At 42.2% G+C, this 19,903-nt stretch overlaps 1 protein-coding gene across 1 annotated transcript; it reads left to right on the forward strand.

Annotated features, from left to right (window-relative positions):
* The first annotated feature begins 504 nt into the window (after window positions 1-504).
* On the forward strand, window positions 505-19,670 carry LOC121838724 (voltage-dependent T-type calcium channel subunit alpha-1G-like). Its single transcript, XM_042305241.1, has 6 exons — window positions 505-550; window positions 9,421-9,602; window positions 10,869-11,192; window positions 11,888-12,174; window positions 19,424-19,547; window positions 19,662-19,670. Exons 1-6 carry the CDS (start codon window positions 505-507, stop codon window positions 19,668-19,670), a joined length of 972 nt encoding a protein of 323 aa, XP_042161175.1.
* Window positions 19,671-19,903: the final 233 nt, after the last annotated feature.

Here is a 19,903-nt window from a genome sequence, read left to right on the forward strand (position 1 = left end):
CTGCCCCTGCATGTTAGCTAACACATTGTTTTGACAGAGCTGCCCTCCATCGATGTCTCTCCCTCCTTCTCTAGCCTCTGCCCTCTTGACCTATTGACCTGTGAACTCTCCAGCCTTCCTGGCTACTGGGAGAAGTTGCCCCCTAGACACAGATCTAGGATCAGCTCATCCTTCCTATACACAAACGATTAGCATTAGGGGATGAAGACAAAACTGACCCAAGATCAGTGTGTCGAGGCAGCTTCATCATTCTCTGTCTGGCTTCCATACTGGCTATTACTGCCTGCTCCCTGACTCGCCTTTTGAGAAAATAACCATATACTGTCTTCTATTTGTGTGTGTGTGTTTGAGTGTGTGTGTGTGTGTGCATATATACATGTGTTTGCGCATGTGTGTATGTGTGTGTGTGTGTGTGTTTGTTGTGTGTGTGTGTGTTTGTTGTGTGTGTGTATGTAGGGAGAAGACTCCAAGTCAGTGTCAGAGGCTGATTTATCATCGAGGAGTATGGAGGACATGAACGGCAGTGGAAAGGATGCGTCTGGCTCCCCGGGTGAGACACACACACGCACGCACGCACGCACGCACGCACGCACACACACACACACACACACACACACACACACACACACACGTGCACGCACGCACACACAAATGACATTTATTGCACTTCTACACTGTAAAAGTAGAAAGTCTCGAAGCACCATGTTTGTGTAATGAAACCATGGAAAGTAGTGCAGCTAGTGAGATCTTGTGTTTGGATGAATGTATGTTTTATGACAGAAAGAACGGATTACATGCTCTGTAAAAGGCAGCATCAATACACAAACACTGTGTGTTTAGAAATGCAGATGGTTCGTAGCCTAACTATTGGTTGATGATAAGTGACTAGGAACAATATATATATATTTTTGCAATTCCACCTTTATGTAGATTAGAAACAGGAAGTAAGATGGTACATTTTATTAGTCAACCATACATCCACATTCTGGGGTTAATTTAAATTGACCAACAACAAAAAACAACCAACGTACACTTAAATAAATGTAAGTATATTTATGAGATTTATTTTATTTATTTTATTTTTATTTGATTTATTTATGCTTTCTTCCAACAACAAAACATTAAAAGAAAGAAAAGTAGTTTAAACAGGATTCAAAACATGATAATGATGTTTAGAAGCTTTAGAGAGAGGAATCAACACCTAAAGAGAAGGGATCTACTGTTATTCTGCACTAGACAGGATTCAAAACATAATAATGATGTTTTAGGAGCTTTAGAGAGAGGAATCGACACCAAAAGAGAAGGGATCTACTGTTATTCTGCACTAGACAGGATTCAAAACATAATAATGATGTTTTAGGAGCTTTAGAGAGAGGAATCGACACCAAAAGAGAAGGGATCTAATTCTGCACTAGACAGGATTCAAAACATAATAATGGTGTTTAGGAGCTTTAGAGAGAGGAATCGACACCAAAAGAGAAGGGATCTACTGTTATTCTGCACTAGACAGGATTCAAAACATAATAATGGTGTTTAGAAGCTTTAGAGAGAGGAATCGACACCAAAAGAGAAGGGATCTACTGTTATTCTGCACTAGACAGGATTCAAAACATAATAATGGTGTTTTAGGAGCTTTAGAGAGAGGAATCGACACCAAAAGAGAAGGGATCTAATTCTGCACTAGACAGGATTCAAAACATAATAATGATGTTTTAGGAGCTTTAGAGAGGAATCGACACCAAAAGAGAAGGGATCTAATTCTGCACTAGACAGGATTCAAAACATAATAATGATGTTTTAGAAGCTTTAGAGAGGAATCGACACCAAAAGAGAAGGGATCTACTGTTATTCTGCACTAGACAGGATTCAAAACATGATAATGATGTTTTAGGAGCTTTAGAGAGAGGAATCGACACCAAAAGAGAAGGGATCTAATTCTGCACTAGACAGGATTCAAAACATAATAATGGTGTTTAGAAGCTTTAGAGAGAGGAATCGACACCAAAAGAGAAGGGATCTAATTCTGCACTAGACAGGATTCAAAACATAATAATGGTGTTTAGAAGCTTTAGAGAGAGGAATCGACACCAAAAGAGAAGGGATCTACTGTTATTCTGCACTAGACAGGATTCAAAACATGATAATGATGTTTTAGAAGCTTTAGAGAGAGGAATCGACACCAAAAGAGAAGGGATCTACTGTTATTCTACACTAGACAGGATTCAAAACATAATAATGGTGTTTTAGGAGCTTTAGAGAGGAATCGACACCAAAAGAGAAGGGATCTAATTCTGCACTAGACAGGATTCAAAACATAATAATGATGTTTAGGAGCTTTAGAGAGGAATCGACACCAAAAGAGAAGGGATCTAATTCTGCACTAGACAGGATTCAAAACATAATAATGATGTTTAGGAGCTTTAGAGAGAGGAATCGACACCAAAAGAGAAGGGATCTAATTCTGCACTAGACAGGATTCAAAACATAATAATGATGTTTTAGGAGCTTTAGAGAGGAATCGACACCAAAAGAGAAGGGATCTAATTCTGCACTAGACAGGATTCAAAACATAATAATGATGTTTTAGGAGCTTTAGAGAGGAATCGACACCAAAAGAGAAGGGATCTAATTCTGCACTAGACAGGATTCAAAACATAATAATGGTGTTTTAGGAGCTTTAGAGAGAGGAATCGACACCAAAAGAGAAGGGATCTAATTCTGCACTAGACAGGATTCAAAACATAATAATGGTGTTTTAGGAGCTTTAGAGAGAGGAATCGACACCAAAAGAGAAGGGATCTACTGTTATTCTGCACTAGACAGGATTCAAAACATAATAATGGTGTTTTAGGAGCTTTAGAGAGAGGAATCGACACCAAAAGAGAAGGGATCTAATTCTGCACTAGACAGGATTCAAAACATAATAATGATGTTTAGAGCTTTAGAGAGAGAATCGACACCAAAAGAGAAGGGATCTAATTCTGCACTAGACAGGATTCAAAACATAATAATGATGTTTAGGAGCTTTAGAGAGAGGAATCGACACCAAAAGAGAAGGGATCTAATTCTGCACTAGACAGGATTCAAAACATAATAATGATGTTTAGGAGCTTTAGAGAGAGGAATCGACACCAAAAGAGAAGGGATCTAATTCTGCACTAGACAGGATTCAAAACATAATAATGATGTTTTAGGAGCTTTAGAGAGAGGAATCGACACCAAAAGAGAAGGGATCTAATTCTGCACTAGACAGGATTCAAAACATAATAATGATGTTTAGGAGCTTTAGAGAGAGGAATCGACACCAAAAGAGAAGGGATCTAATTCTGCACTAGACAGGATTCAAAACATAATAATGATGTTTAGGAGCTTTAGAGAGAGGAATCGACACCAAAAGAGAAGGGATCTAATTCTGCACTAGACAGGATTCAAAACATAATAATGATGTTTTAGAGCTTTAGAGAGAGGAATCGACACCAAAAGAGAAGGGATCTAATTCTGCACTAGACAGGATTCAAAACATAATAATGATGTTTTAGGAGCTTTAGAGAGAGAATCGACACCAAAAGAGAAGGGATCTAATTCTGCACTAGACAGGATTCAAAACATAATAATGATGTTTTAGGAGCTTTAGAGAGGAATCGACACCAAAAGAGAAGGGATCTAATTCTGCACTAGACAGGATTCAAAACATAATAATGATGTTTTAGGAGCTTTAGAGAGAGGAATCGACACCAAAAGAGAAGGGATCTAATTCTGCACTAGACAGGATTCAAAACATAATAATGGTGTTTTAGGAGCTTTAGAGAGGAATCGACACCAAAAGAGAAGGGATCTAATTCTGCACTAGACAGGATTCAAAACATAATAATGATGTTTTAGGAGCTTTAGAGAGGAATCGACACCAAAAGAGAAGGGATCTAATTCTGCACTAGACAGGATTCAAAACATAATAATGATGTTTTAGGAGCTTTAGAGAGAGGAATCGACACCAAAAGAGAAGGGATCTAATTCTGCACTAGACAGGATTCAAAACATAATAATGATGTTTTAGGAGCTTTAGAGAGGAATCGACACCAAAAGAGAAGGGATCTAATTCTGCACTAGACAGGATTCAAAACATAATAATGATGTTTTAGAGCTTTAGAGAGAGGAATCGACACCAAAAGAGAAGGGATCTAATTCTGCACTAGACAGGATTCAAAACATAATAATGGTGTTTTAGGAGCTTTAGAGAGGAATCGACACCAAAAGAGAAGGGATCTAATTCTGCACTAGACAGGATTCAAAACATAATAATGATGTTTTAGGAGCTTTAGAGAGGAATCGACACCAAAAGAGAAGGGATCTAATTCTGCACTAGACAGGATTCAAAACATAATAATGATGTTTTAGGAGCTTTAGAGAGAGGAATCGACACCAAAAGAGAAGGGATCTAATTCTGCACTAGACAGGATTCAAAACATAATAATGATGTTTTAGGAGCTTTAGAGAGAGGAATCGACACCAAAAGAGAAGGGATCTAATTCTGCACTAGACAGGATTCAAAACATAATAATGATGTTTTAGGAGCTTTAGAGAGGAATCGACACCAAAAGAGAAGGGATCTAATTCTGCACTAGACAGGATTCAAAACATAATAATGATGTTTTAGGAGCTTTAGAGAGAGGAATCGACACCAAAAGAGAAGGGATCTAATTCTGCACTAGACAGGATTCAAAACATAATAATGGTGTTTTAGGAGCTTTAGAGAGGAATCGACACCAAAAGAGAAGGGATCTAATGTCTGCACTAGACAGGATTCAAAACATAATAATGATGTTTTAGGAGCTTTAGAGAGGAATCGACACCAAAAGAGAAGGGATCTAATTCTGCACTAGACAGGATTCAAAACATAATAATGATGTTTTAGGAGCTTTAGAGAGAGGAATCGACACCAAAAGAGAAGGGATCTAATTCTGCACTAGACAGGATTCAAAACATAATAATGATGTTTTAGAGCTTTAGAGAGGAATCGACACCAAAAGAGAAGGGATCTAATTCTGCACTAGACAGGATTCAAAACATAATAATGATGTTTTAGGAGCTTTAGAGAGAGGAATCGACACCAAAAGAGAAGGGATCTAATTCTGCACTAGACAGGATTCAAAACATAATAATGGTGTTTTAGGAGCTTTAGAGAGGAATCGACACCAAAAGAGAAGGGATCTAATTCTGCACTAGACAGGATTCAAAACATAATAATGATGTTTTAGGAGCTTTAGAGAGGAATCGACACCAAAAGAGAAGGGATCTAATTCTGCACTAGACAGGATTCAAAACATAATAATGATGTTTTAGGAGCTTTAGAGAGAGGAATCGACACCAAAAGAGAAGGGATCTAATTCTGCACTAGACAGGATTCAAAACATAATAATGGTGTTTTAGGAGCTTTAGAGAGGAATCGACACCAAAAGAGAAGGGATCTAATTCTGCACTAGACAGGATTCAAAACATAATAATGATGTTTTAGAAGCTTTAGAGAGGAATCGACACCAAAAGAGAAGGGATCTAATTCTGCACTAGACAGGATTCAAAACATAATAATGATGTTTTAGGAGCTTTAGAGAGAGGAATCGACACCAAAAGAGAAGGGATCTAATTCTGCACTAGACAGGATTCAAAACATAATAATGGTGTTTTAGGAGCTTTAGAGAGGAATCGACACCAAAAGAGAAGGGATCTAATTCTGCACTAGACAGGATTCAAAACATAATAATGATGTTTTAGAGCTTTAGAGAGAGGAATCGACACCAAAAGAGAAGGGATCTAATTCTGCACTAGACAGGATTCAAAACATAATAATGGTGTTTTAGGAGCTTTAGAGAGAGGAATCGACACCAAAAGAGAAGGGATCTAATTCTGCACTAGACAGGATTCAAAACATAATAATGATGTTTTAGGAGCTTTAGAGAGAGGAATCGACACCAAAAGAGAAGGGATCTACTGTTATTCTGCACTAGACAGGATTCAAAACATAATAATGGTGTTTTAGGAGCTTTAGAGAGAGGAATCGACACCAAAAGAGAAGGGATCTACTGTTATTCTGCACTAGACAGGATTCAAAACATAATAATGGTGTTTTAGGAGCTTTAGAGAGAGGAATCGACACCAAAAGAGAAGGGATCTACTGTTATTCTGCACTAGACAGGATTCAAAACATAATAATGATGTTTTAGGAGCTTTAGAGAGAGGAATCGACACCAAAAGAGAAGGGATCTACTGTTATTCTGCACTAGACAGGATTCAAAACATAATAATGATGTTTTAGGAGCTTTAGAGAGAGGAATCGACACCAAAAGAGAAGGGATCTACTGTTATTCTGCACTAGACAGGATTCAAAACATAATAATGATGTTTTAGGAGCTTTAGAGAGAGGAATCGACACCAAAAGAGAAGGGATCTACTGTTATTCTGCACTAGACAGGATTCAAAACATAATAATGATGTTTTAGGAGCTTTAGAGAGGAATCGACACCAAAAGAGAAGGGATCTACTGTTATTCTGCACTAGACAGGATTCAAAACATAATAATGGTGTTTAGAAGCTTTAGAGAGAGGAATCGACACCAAAAGAGAAGGGATCTAATTCTGCACTAGACAGGATTCAAAACATAATAATGATGTTTTAGAAGCTTTAGAGAGGGAATCGACACCAAAAGAGAAGGGATCTACTGTTATTCTGCACTAGACAGGATTCAAAACATAATAATGGTGTTTAGAAGCTTTAGAGAGAGGAATCGACACCAAAAGAGAAGGGATCTAATTCTGCACTAGACAGGATTCAAAACATAATAATGGTGTTTAGAAGCTTTAGAGAGAGGAATCGACACCAAAAGAGAAGGGATCTAATTCTGCACTAGACAGGATTCAAAACATAATAATGGTGTTTAGAAGCTTTAGAGAGAGGAATCGACACCAAAAGAGAAGGGATCTACTGTTATTCTGCACTAGACAGGATTCAAAACATAATAATGATGTTTTAGAAGCTTTAGAGAGAGGAATCGACACCAAAAGAGAAGGGATCTACTGTTATTCTGCACTAGACAGGATTCAAAACATAATAATGATGTTTTAGAAGCTTTAGAGAGAGGAATCGACACCTAAAGAGAAGGGATCTAATTCTGCACTAGACAGGATTCAAAACATAATAATGGTGTTTAGAAGCTTTAGAGAGAGGAATCGACACCAAAAGAGAAGGGATCTACTGTTATTCTGCACTAGACAGGATTCAAAACATAATAATGGTGTTTTAGGAGCTTTAGAGAGAGGAATCGACACCAAAAGAGAAGGGATCTACTGTTATTCTGCACTAGACAGGATTCAAAACATAATAATGGTGTTTAGAAGCTTTAGAGAGAGGAATCGACACCAAAAGAGAAGGGATCTACTGTTATTCTGCACTAGACAGGATTCAAAACATAATAATGGTGTTTAGAAGCTTTAGAGAGAGGAATCGACACCAAAAGAGAAGGGATCTACTGTTATTCTGCACTAGACAGGATTCAAAACATGATAATGATGTTTTAGGAGCTTTAGAGAGAGGAATCGACACCAAAAGAGAAGGGATCTAATTCTGCACTAGACAGGATTCAAAACATAATAATGGTGTTTAGAAGCTTTAGAGAGAGGAATCGACACCAAAAGAGAAGGGATCTACTGTTATTCTGCACTAGACAGGATTCAAAACATAATAATGGTGTTTAGAAGCTTTAGAGAGAGGAATCGACACCAAAAGAGAAGGGATCTACTGTTATTCTGCACTAGACAGGATTCAAAACATGATAATGATGTTTTAGGAACTTTAGAGAGGAATCGACACCAAAAGAGAAGGGATCTACTGTTATTCTGCACTAATTTAATATTTGTATTAAAAAAAGATGTTTTTAAACTTTATTTACCTAGGCAAGTCAGTTAAGAACAAATTCTTATTTACAATGACGTCCTAGGAACAGTGGTACACCGGCCAAACCTGGACTACGCTGGGACCATTGTGCGCTGCCACACGCGACTCCCAATCATGGCTGATTGTAATACAGCCTGGATTTGAACCAGGGTGTATGTAGTGATGCTTCTAGCACTAAGATGCAGTACCTTAGGTCGCTGCGCCACTCAGGAACCCTACTAGACAGGATTCAAAACATAATAATAGTTTTTAGAAGCATTAGAGAGAGGAAACGACACCTAAAGAGAAGGGACCTAATTCTGCACTAGACAGGATTCAAAACATCATAATAGTGTTTTCAATATTTTTTGTTAGCACTCCCTGTCTCTGGTAAAGTGTTGCAAAAAACTTGATTAAGTGGTGTTAAGTCACACCCTGTAATGTTTCAGAACATCTCAGGATGAGGTGTTTTAATACTCCAGCAAAGGGAAGGTTTGATCTCGTTGAAGTTGGTGGCAGCTCAGTTGGCAGTCGTTTGGCTGTGACAAAGCACTACTTTTTCACAGCGAACACATAACAGAACAATGAATTGCGTATTACATTTAGCTGTAATTTCTTTGTTTACAGAGAATATACATAAATATTTACTCACGTATTGAAGCACAGAAGTATGCTAAACTAATTAGAATGAAATGAAATAAAACCACTACAGATTCCAGAGTATATATATGTAGACGCAATTGGGCTTTTATGAAAATATTCCATTATGATGAAAATCTTCGTAGCTGTATAAATGTGTCCCACATTGGATGGGCATGCATTTTTCTCACACACACACACACGCACACGCACATGCACACGCACACACACGCACACACACACACACACACACACACACACACACACACACACACACACACACACACACACACACACACACACACACACACACACACACACACACAGACAGAGAGAGCGGAATCAAATCACACAGCGACATTCTGCTACAGCTAAAAGACATCCATTATTCCTGATGCTGTATCTACATAGTACAGAAGAGAACAACTCCCCAACGCTATGACAACTTTAAACTACTTCAGCTTAACTCATGTAGTGGTTAGAAGAGCTGTTTAAGCACAGTGACTGGAGGGAGGGAGGGAGGGAGACACAATTGGGGAGCGAGAGATGGGAGAGGGTGAAGCTGAGAGAGAGAGGAGTGGGCAAGAGGAAGACATTGAGGGAGGAAGGCAGAAGTTTAAAGACGCACACCAACTGAGATGAAAGATGCATTCGTCCTCTCTGTGTCATGCATTCATCTGGCTGTTGAAAATAATATTCCCCCATGCACACATCTTGTCAGATTAGAGAAATATTGATGTGGTAAACAGTTCCTCCTTCTCACATTAGAGATAATCTTATAACTGGGTCTCTCCCGCCTTCCTCTCTCTCTCCTCCCTTTCTCCCCCTCCCTCTTCTCCCCCTCCCTCTCCCCACCAGTAGTACCTATAAATGGTCATGTTGACCTGAAGACCAGTCTGACCCCTCCTCTGATCACCCACACTGCTGCCACCCCCATGCCCGTTCCCAAGCTGCCCACCGTGGTTGACCCTGCTCTGGGCTGTGAGTCCCGACACGGCAGCAACGTCTCCATGGACCTAGCCTGCTACGACAAGTCTCCGGTTAGTGTATTCCACTGGTACACTATCAATCAACTGGATCTTTCCAGGAACCAATGCATTAGGCTCTGTGCCCCCTCTCTGCCCAGGCCCTGTGTGCACAACAACTAAGACTGTAGATATTCAGTCTAACCTGTATGGATGATGTTCAAGAAGACATTTGTGATGATTAATATGACCTGTCATCAGCTCAACTCTCTGGCTATTTACTGATGCCAGTTATGACTGGATGCCAGTTGTGACTGATGCCAGTTGTGACTGATGCCAGATGTGACTGGATGCCAGTTGTGACTGATGCCAGTTATGACTGATGCCAGTTGTGACTGATGCCAGTTGTGACTGATGCCAGTTATGACTGATGCCAGCTATGACTGATGCCAGTTGTGACTGGATGCCAGCTGTGACTGATGCCAGTTGTGACTGATGCCAGTTGTGACTAATGACAGCTACAATAATAAAAACTATAGTAATGACCATTAAGCATTTTTATTATAATTTGTATATATATATATATATATATATATATATATATTTACCTTTTATTTAACTAGGCAATTCAATTCAGAACAAATTCTTATTTACAAAGACGGCCTACCAAGAAGCAAAAGGCCTCCTGCGGGGACGGGGGCTGGGATGAAAAAAAAGTAGGAGAAAACACACATCATGACAAGAGAGAAACCACAAAACTACGTAAAGAGAGACCTAAAACAATAACACATGACAAGAGAGAAACCACAACACTACGTAAAGAGAGACCTAAGACAACAACACAGCAAGACAAGAGAGAAACCACAACACTACGTAAAGAGAGACCTAAGACAACAACACATCATGACAAGAGAGAAACCACAACACTACGTAAAGAGAGACCTAAAACAATAACACATCATAACAAGAGAGAAACCACAAAACTACGTAAAGAGAGACCTAAAACAACAACACATCATGACAAGAGAGAAACCACAACACTATGTAAAGAGAGACCTAAAACAACAACATAGCATGACAAGAGAGAAACCACAACACTACGTAAAGAGAGACCTAAGACAACAACACAGCATGACATTGAGGAGAATCTGAGGATTAAGACAAAAACCTGTAGTAACAACATCCTAAAATGTAAAATTCTTTAGTTTTGTTTTTGGTTACTAACGTTCCCCAAGGGTTACAAACGTTCCCTAGAAAGGGAATTTGTTTACTTCATCTGGCTTTCTTTTTGTCGTTCATACCTTCTCTCTTTCTCTCCACCCTCCATCTCTTTCTCTCCAGACCAGTGCCCGTAGCACCTCCCCTTACGCCCCGTGGAGCTCCGCCTCTGGCTGGACCAGCCGTAGATCCAGCTGGAACAGCGTAGGCCGTGCTCCTTCGCTCAAACGAACAAAGCGTCAGTCTGGCGAACGGCGGTCGCTCCTCTCCGGAGAGGGTGGGTCCAGTTCGGAGGATGATGAGGGAGGAGGAGGGGGGACATCGGAGGGAGATGATGTGTCCCTGTGTCGTACCGACTCCATGTCCCAGTCCCAACACCAACACAGGAGGATGGAGTCTGTGGAGACCAGGGGGTCCATAGACCTGGCCCCTGACATACTGCTACAGGTGAACACACACACATTCATGTACAGCTAACCTTACCCTAACCTTAGCTCCTAAACCTAACTCCTAACCCTAACCCTAGCTCCTAAACCTAAACCTAAACCTAACTCCTAACCCTAACCCTAGCTCCTAAACCTAAACCTAACTCCTAACCCTAACCCTAGCTCCTAAACCTAACTCCTAACCCTAACCCTAGCTCCTAAACCTAAACCTAACTCCTAACCCTAACCCTAGCTCCTAAACCTAAACCTAAACCTAAATCCTAACCCTAACCCTAGCTCCTAAACCTAAACCTAACTCCTAACCCTAACCCTAACTCCTAACCCTTAATGTAATTCTGACCCAAACATTCATTCTAACCTTAACGCTAAACCCCCTAGAAATAGCATTTGAACTTGAGGGGACCAACAAAATGTCCCCAGTTGGTCAAATGTTTGTTTGTTTACTATTTGTGGGACTTCACAAGAATAGTTAAACACGTCCACACACACACACACACACACACACACACACACACACACACACACACACACACACAGGGGATCTATAGACCTGTCCCCCTAAACACTACCCTCATTTTATTGATGGTCCATTTTACGTGATAACGGCAGTTATAGAACCACTTTCTTGAGTATTTTAAAATAAATGCCTTCAAGTACCTATAAATGACTGTGTTAACCATGGTTGTAAAACTCTAGGTACCCTTCCTGTATCGCTCAGCCAGTATACACAGCTCCAGACCCCCCTCGCTAGGAGGCCTGAGAGCCCCAGAACGCAGTGACTGTAACGGGAAAGGCACTCCGGCCCCTGGGGGGGCCCTGGCCCAGACACAGCTCTCCCTCGAGGACAACACAGAGGACGAAGCAGCAGAGGAGGAGGTTGTGGGTCATGTCGCCAGGCTGTCACGCTGGCTGGAGAGGAAACAGCCAGAGTGGTGTCGAAAGAGAGATACCTGGTCCCTGTACATATTGCCCCCGGACTCCAGGTGACACACACACACACACGATGATCTCATCCCTACTCATTTTTGCATATCATGCTTCATTCTCCATCTTAAGGTCTCACTCTGTTGATTCTCCATCTTAAGGTCTCACTCTGTTGATTCTCCATCTTAAGGTCTCACCCTGTTGATTCTCCATCTTAAGGTCTCACTCTGTTGATTCTCCATCTTAAGGTCTCACTCTGTTGATTCTCCATCTTAAGGTCTCACTCTGTTGATTCTCCATCTTAAGGTCTCACTCTGTTGATTCTCCATCTTAAGGTCTCACTGTTCATTCTCCATCTTAAGGTCTCACTCTGTTGATTCTCCATCTTAAGGTCTCACTCTGTTCATTCTCCATCTTAAGGTCTCACTCTGTTCATTCTCCATCTTAAGGTCTCACTCTGTTTGGGATATTATCCCTCCCTCCCTCCTCCCTCCCTCCCTCCCTCCCTCCCTCCCTCCCTCCCTCCCTCCCTCCCTCCCTCCATTGCTCCCATTCAGCCTCTGTGGCTTTGAACTTTGTCTGAATGTATGATTCTAGGGCCTGGTGGAGAATGTGTGTGTGTTTCAGGTTGGAAAATACATTTCACACCTTAGCCCTAGTCAACTAAAGCCCAGAGCTTTAGTAATTCCACAACAAAAGCCCACCCATTCTCTACCCTCCCTCTCCTCCTCTCCCCTCTACTTCCACATACTTGTGACTCCTCCTCCTCTTTTCTACTCTTCTCCCCCTGTTCTCCTCTTCTTCTCTCTCCCTCTCCTCCTTTCCTCCTTAAATTCCTTCTGGAGGTGGCTGTCTCACAGTGTTGTGCTGACAGTAGAATCCCTCGACGGACATGGTAGAAAACAGTGTTCTGTCCTAACAGTTCCCATGGTAGAAACCAGTGTTCTGTCCTAACAGTGGCCATGGTAGAACACAGTGTTCTGTCCTAACAGTGGCCATGGTAGAACACAGTGTTCTGTCCTAACAGTTTCCATGGTAGAACCCAGTGTTCCTTCCTAACAGTTTCCATGGTAGAACCCAGTGTGTTGCTCTGACAGTTCCCATGGTAGAACCCAGTGTGTTGCTCTAACAGTTTCCATGGTAGAACCCAGTGTTCCTTCCTAACAGTTTCCATGGTAGAACCCAGTGTGTTGCTCTGACAGTTCCCATGGTAGAACCCAGTGTTCCTTCCTAACAGTTTCCATGGTAGAACCCAGTGTGTTGCTCTAACAGTTCCCATGGTAGAACCCAGTGTTCCTTCCTAACAGTTTCCATGGTAGAACCCAGTGTGTTGCTCTAACAGTTTCCATGGTAGAACCCAGTGTGTTGCTCTAACAGTTCCCATGGTAGAACCAAGTGTGTTGCTCTAACAGTTTCCATGGTAGAACCCAGTGTGGTGCTCTAACAGTTTCCATGGTAGAACCCAGTGTTCGTTCCTAACAGTTCCCATGGTAGAACCCAGTGTGTTGCTCTAACAGTTCCCATGGTAGAACCCAGTGTGTTGCTCTAACAGTTTCCATGGTAAAACCCAGTGTGTTGCTCTAACAGTTTCCATGGTAGAACCCAGTGTTCCTTCCTAACAGTTTCCATGGTAGAACCCAATGTGTTGCTCTAACAGTTCCCATGGCAGAACCCAGTGTTCCTTCCTAACAGTTTCCATGGTAGAACCCAGTGTGTTGCTCTAACAGTTCCCATGGTAGAACCCAGTGTTCCTTCCGAACAGTTTCCATGGTAGAACCCAATGTGTTGCTCTAACAGTTCCCATGGTAGAACCCAGTGTGTTGCTCTAACAGTTTCCATGGTAGAACCCAGTGTGTTGCTCTAACAGTTTCCATGGTAGAACCCAGTGTGTTGCTCTAACAGTTCCCATGGTAGAACCCAGTGTGTTGCTCTAACAGTTTCCATGGTAGAACCCAGTGTTCCTTCCTAACAGTTCCCATGGTAGAACCCAGTGTGTTGTTCTAACAGTTCCCATGGTAGAACCCAGTGTGTTGCTCTAACAGTTCCCATGGTAGAACCCAGTGTTCCCTCCTAACAGTGTTCCTTCCTAACAGTTCCCATGGTAGAACCCAGTGTGTTGCTCTAACAGTTCCCATGGTAGAACCCAGTGTTCCTTCCTAACAGTTCCAATGGTAGAACCCAGTGTGTTGCTCTAACAGTTCCCATGGTAGTACACAGTGTACATTCCTAACAGTTTCCATGGTAGAACCCAGTGTGTTGCTCTAACAGTTCCCATGGTAGAACCCAGTGTTCCTTCCTAACAGTTTCCATGGTAGAACCCAATGTGTTGCTCTAACAGTTTCCATGGTAGAACCCAGTGTGTTGCTCTAACAGTTCCCATGGTAGAACCCAGTGTGTTGCTCTAACAGTTTCCATGGTAGAACCCAGTGTGGTGCTCTAACAGTTTCCATGGCAGAACCCAGTGTTCGCTCCTAACAGTTCCATGGTAGAACCCAGTGTGTTGCTCTAACAGTTCCCATGGTAGAACCCAGTGTGTTGCTCTAACAGTTCCCATGGTAGAACCCAGTGTTCCTTGCCTAACAGTTTCCATGGTAGAACCCAGTGTGTTGCTCTAACAGTTCCCATGGTAGTAACACAGTGTACATTCCTAACAGTTTCCATGGTAGAACCCAGTGTGTTGCTCTAACAGTTCCCATGGTAGAACCCAGTGTGTTGCTCTAACAGTTTCCATGGTAGAACCCAGTGTGGTGCTCTAACAGTTTCCATGGCAGAACCCAGTGTTCGTTCCTAACAGTTCCCATGGTAGAACCCAGTGTGTTGCTCTAACAGTTCCCATGGTAGAACCCAGTGTGTTGCTCTAACATTTCCCATGGTAGAACCCAGTGTTCCTTCCTAACAGTTTCCATGGTAGAACCCAGTGTGTTGCTCTAACAGTTCCCATGGTAGAACCCAGTGTTCCTTCCTAACAGTTTCCATGGTAGAACCCAGTGTGTTGCTCTAACAGATTCCATGGTAGAACCCAGTGTGTTGCTCTAACAGTTCCCATGGTAGAACCCAGTGTGTTGCTCTAACAGTTTCCATGGTAGAACCCAGTGTGTTGCTCTAACAGTTTCCATGGTAGAACCCAGTGTTCCTTCCTAACAGTTCCCATGGTAGAACCCAGTGTGTTGTTCTAACAGTTCCCATGGTAGAACCCAGTGTGTTGCTCTAACAGTTTCCATGGTAGAACCCAGTGTTCCTTCCTAACAGTTCCCATGGTAGAACCCAGTATGTTGCTCTAACAGTTCCCATGGTAGAACCCAGTGTGTTGCTCTAACAGTTCGCATGGTAGAACCCAGTGTTCCTTCCTAACAGTTCCCATGGTAGAACTCAGTGTGTTGCTCTAACAGTTCCCATGGTAGAACCCAGTGTGTTGCTCTAACAGTTCCCATGGTAGAACCCAGTGTTCCTTCCTAACAGTTCCAATGGTAGAACCCAGTGTGTTGCTCTAATAGTTCCCATGGTAGAACACAGTGTACATTCCTAACAGTTTCAATGGTAGAACCCAGTGTTTTGCTCTAACAGCTCCCATGGTAGAACCCAGTGTGTTGCTCTGACAGTTCCCATGGTAGAACCCAGTGTGTTGCTCTAACAGTTCCCATGGTAGAACCCAGTGTTCTGTCCTAACAGTTCCCATGGTAGAACCCAGTGTGTTGCTCTAACAGTTCCCATGGTAGAACCCAGTGTTCCTTCCTAACAGTTCCCATGGTAGAACCCAGTGTTCCTTCCTAACAGTTCCCATGGTAGAACCCAGTGTTCCGTCCTAACAGTTTCCATGGTAGAACCAAGTGTTCCTTCCTAACAGTTCCCATGGTAGAACCCAGTGTGTTCCTTCCTAACAGTTTCCATGGTAGAACACAGTGTTCTGTCGTAACAGTTCCCATGGTAGAACACAGTGTTCTGTTCTAACAGTTCCCATGGTAGAACACTGTGTTCTGTTCTAACAGTTCCATGGTAGAACCCAGTGTCCTGTTCTAACAGTTCCCATGGTAGAACACAGTGTTCTGTTCTAACAGTTCCATGGTAGAACCCAGTGTCCTGTTCTAACAGTGCCCTTGTTGTGACCCAGTCGCAGTGTGAAGTAGAATGTGTTCTAACAGTGCCACTGAGGACACGGGCATTGTGTGGAATGTAAAAGGGGAAGGGGGATACCTAGTCAGTTGTACAACTGAACTGTGTCTTCTACATTTAACCCAACCCCTCTGAATCAGAGAGGTGCGGAGGGCTGCCTTAATCGACAGCCATGTCACGTCGTCCATGTTGGCTCTGTACAGGGCCAGACAACCACCTGTTTCTATCAGGAGACAGAGGCTCGGTGGGAAACTGTAGTCACACAGCTGTTCAACATGGACAACGGACCTCCATTCACCTCAACAAGCAGTTAGTTGTCTTTGGTATAGCTACAGTCGTTGGCTAAGGAAGAAACAGGCCTAGCACCCAGGTTGTCAACATTCTGAATGAAAAGCAAAGTTAGTTTCAAAAAAGATAAAAGGTATGATGAAATTGTCCGCGAACATAAACTCATGAATATGCCTACTGTCAAACACTGACAGTCCAAAGAGCACAGATGACCGTAACTGAATCCTCTAGCGAAAGGTCAGGGCTATCATGAAAATATCAGATACATAGATAGATGTCAGATATTTAGATCGATGAATAAAAAGCATCTGATATCTATGATCGAGCACTGAAATAAAGTTATGACCTGCCTGTCTGCCTGCCTGTCTGTCTGCCTGTCTGTCTGTCTGCTTGTCTGTCTGTCTGTCTGGGACTATCTGTCTGTCTGTCTGCTGGGTCTGTCTGTCTGCCTGTCTGTCTAACTGTCTGCTTGTCTGTCTGCCTGTCTGCTTGTCTGTCTAACTGTCTGTCTGTCTGTCATAACTGTCTGTCTGTCTTCTGTCTGTGTGTCTGTCTGTCTGTACTGTCTGTCTGTGTCTGTCTGTCTGTCTGTCTGTCTGTCTGTCTGTCTGTCTGTCTGTCTGTCTGTCTGTCTGTCTGTCTGTCTGTCTGTCTGTCTGTCTGTCTGTCTGTCTGTCTGTCTGTCTCTCTGTTTGTCTGCCTGTTTGCTTGACTGTCTGCCTGTCTGCCTGTCCGCTTGTCTCCCCGTCTGCTTGTCTCCCCGTCTCACCCTAACATGAAGGATAAAGTCGACATCCTACCGTGGGAGTGAGCGTGATGTCCCTGGTCCACATAATGAATGCATGATGGATACTTTAACAATGAGAGCTAGCATGCAGAGATGAGATAATGATGTGACTAGTCAAACACACATGCAGACACAAAAACTTGTACACACAGACACAAACACACACACACACTGTCTGTCATCATAATGATTGTTTGCCTGAAGATTAAACAGATCTGAGGGATAGAGCTGTTGTTGTGTTCTGGGACAGAGACATAGCTGTTGTTGTGTTCTGGGACAGAGACATAGCTGTTGTTGTGTTCTGGGACAGAGACATAGCTGTTGTTGTCTTCTGGGACAGAGACATAGCTGTTGTTGTCTTCTGGGACAGAGACATAGCTGTTGTTGTCTTCTGGGACAGGGACATAGCTGTTGTTGTCTTCTGGGACAGAGACATAGCTGTTGTTGTCTTCTGGGACAGGGACATAGCTGTTGTTGTCTTCTGGGACAGAGACATAGCTGTTGTTGTCTTCTGGGACAGAGACATAGCTATTGTTGTCTTCTGGGACAGGGACATAGCTGTTGTTGTCTTCTGGGACAGGGACATAGCTGTTGTTGTCTTCTGGGACAGGGACATAGCTGTTGTTGTCTTCTGGGACAGAGACATAGCTGTTGTCGTCTTCTGGGACAGGGACATAGCTATTGTTGTCTTCTGGGACAGGGACATAGCTGTTGTTGTCTTCTGGGACAGGGACATAGCTATTGTTGTCTTCTGGGACAGGGACATAGCTGTTGTTGTCTTCTGGGACAGGGACATAGCTGTTGTTGTCTTCTGGGACAGGGACATAGCTGTTGTTGTCTTCTGGGACAGGGACATAGCTATTGTTGTCTTCTGGGACAGGGACATAGCTGTTGTTGTCTTCTGGGACAGGGACATAGCTGTTGTTGTCTTCTGTACATTATGAAGGAAAAAGGAAACCGCACACTGATCTTGATAGTATCACTGATAGTATCACGGCCTTCGTCAGAGCTTATGTGAATTTTTTTATTTTAGCACCCTTATGTGGACCTCTCCCCTCCCACAGCCGTTCCACACATCGAAAAGGGTTGGAGATGTTGGAAAAACAAATAAGTGCTGCCAAATATAACAACATGCATTTCATAAATATTAAAATAAAGTGTGTAAATAAGACATATGAAACACGTCTGTAAAACCACAATGAGGACATGGCAAGTTTTCATTAATCATTGGGTACATCGTACGAAAAACATCAGACTAATCTTAAATAGGGATTATTCATTCACATAGGCATTTCATCATGTTGAAATTCACAACATAACATACATAGGCATTTCATCATTAAGTCCCTTAGACAGAAATAATGTCTGGAGGGATGAAAATTATGACAAAATCCGTCAGAATGACAGACAGGATCAGATGGGTTCTCTTCTCTATATTATGACAGACAGGATCCGCCTTTCTCTTCTGAATTTTGAACTCTTCTGTACATTATGACAGACAGGATTTACAATTATGACAGACAGGATCTGTCAGAGTGGGTTCTCTTCTGTACATTATGACAGACAGGATCCGTCAGAGTGGGTTCTCTTCTCTATATTATGACAGACAGGATCCGTCAGAGTGGGTTCTCTTCTGTACATTATGACAGACAGGATCCGTCAGAGGGGGTTCTCTTCTGTACATTATGACAGACAGGATCCGTCAGAGTGGGTTCTCTTCTGTACATTATGACAGACAGGATCCGTCAGAGTGAGTTCTATGTTTTGCTCGTTTCTGTTTCTGTTTCAGCAGCTGAGACTTTATTGCCAGTTATTCAGTTGAATTACTGTGTATGTGAGAAGGGAATGTATGTGGTCCCGACATCATGAGCAATATTGTTATATTGTTAACGTGCAATATGCTTTATTCATTTAGACCACAACTGTGTTCATCAGATCATACTACAGTCTGGAATGTTGTACTTTATATTATAGACATATCTCATCATCATGTGTTTTCCAATTAATAAAAGTTTATTTGAAGAATGACGTGGTGTCTCTGTGTGGGTGTCTCTGTGTGGGTGTATGTGTGTGTGTGTGTGTGTGTGTGTGTGTGTGTGTGTGTGTGTGTGTGTGTTTTCCAGGTTTCGAATGGCGTGCAACAAGATAATATCCCACAAGATGTTTGACCACATCGTTCTGGTCATCATCTTCCTCAACTGCATCACCATCGCCATGGAGAGGCCTAGAATAGAGGCATATAGCGTGGTGAGTAACTCACACACACGCGCACACTAACACACACACACACACAACTGTAATCAGTGGAAAACATAAAGATGCACATATATTTCTCATTGGTGCTCTCGCTGTAATTCCAAGCCCCTGTAATGAGGTGATTATTGAAATTGGATGCAAATGGAGATTGTATTGCCTGTCAGAGATCTCCCCACCATGGCTAGCAGGCCAAACACAGACACACACACACACCTGATGTTATTGTGCCTCCATCTCAATGGCCTGGGTTATTGCTGAATCTGATTGTTTTTTATCTGGTGTGGATATACTGTTGGTGGTTTAGAATGAATGGCTTTGATTGTGAGTTACATTCGCTAGAGATTTAG

Source organism: Oncorhynchus tshawytscha, linkage group LG24 (genome assembly GCF_018296145.1).
Source record: "Oncorhynchus tshawytscha isolate Ot180627B linkage group LG24, Otsh_v2.0, whole genome shotgun sequence".
NCBI classification, from domain to species: Eukaryota; Metazoa; Chordata; class Actinopteri; order Salmoniformes; family Salmonidae; genus Oncorhynchus; species Oncorhynchus tshawytscha.

Excerpts from the sequence above, each read along its gene's own strand:
- LOC121838724 (XM_042305241.1), top strand. The coding sequence starts at position 505 with ATGGAGGACATGAACGGCAGTGGAAAGGATGCGTCTGGCTCCCCGG. Across the intron at positions 551-9,420 it reads GGATGCGTCTGGCTCCCCGG|TAGTACCTATAAATGGTCAT; the intron begins GTGAGACACACA and ends TCTCCCCACCAG. Across the intron at positions 9,603-10,868 it reads CCTGCTACGACAAGTCTCCG|ACCAGTGCCCGTAGCACCTC; the intron begins GTTAGTGTATTC and ends CTTTCTCTCCAG.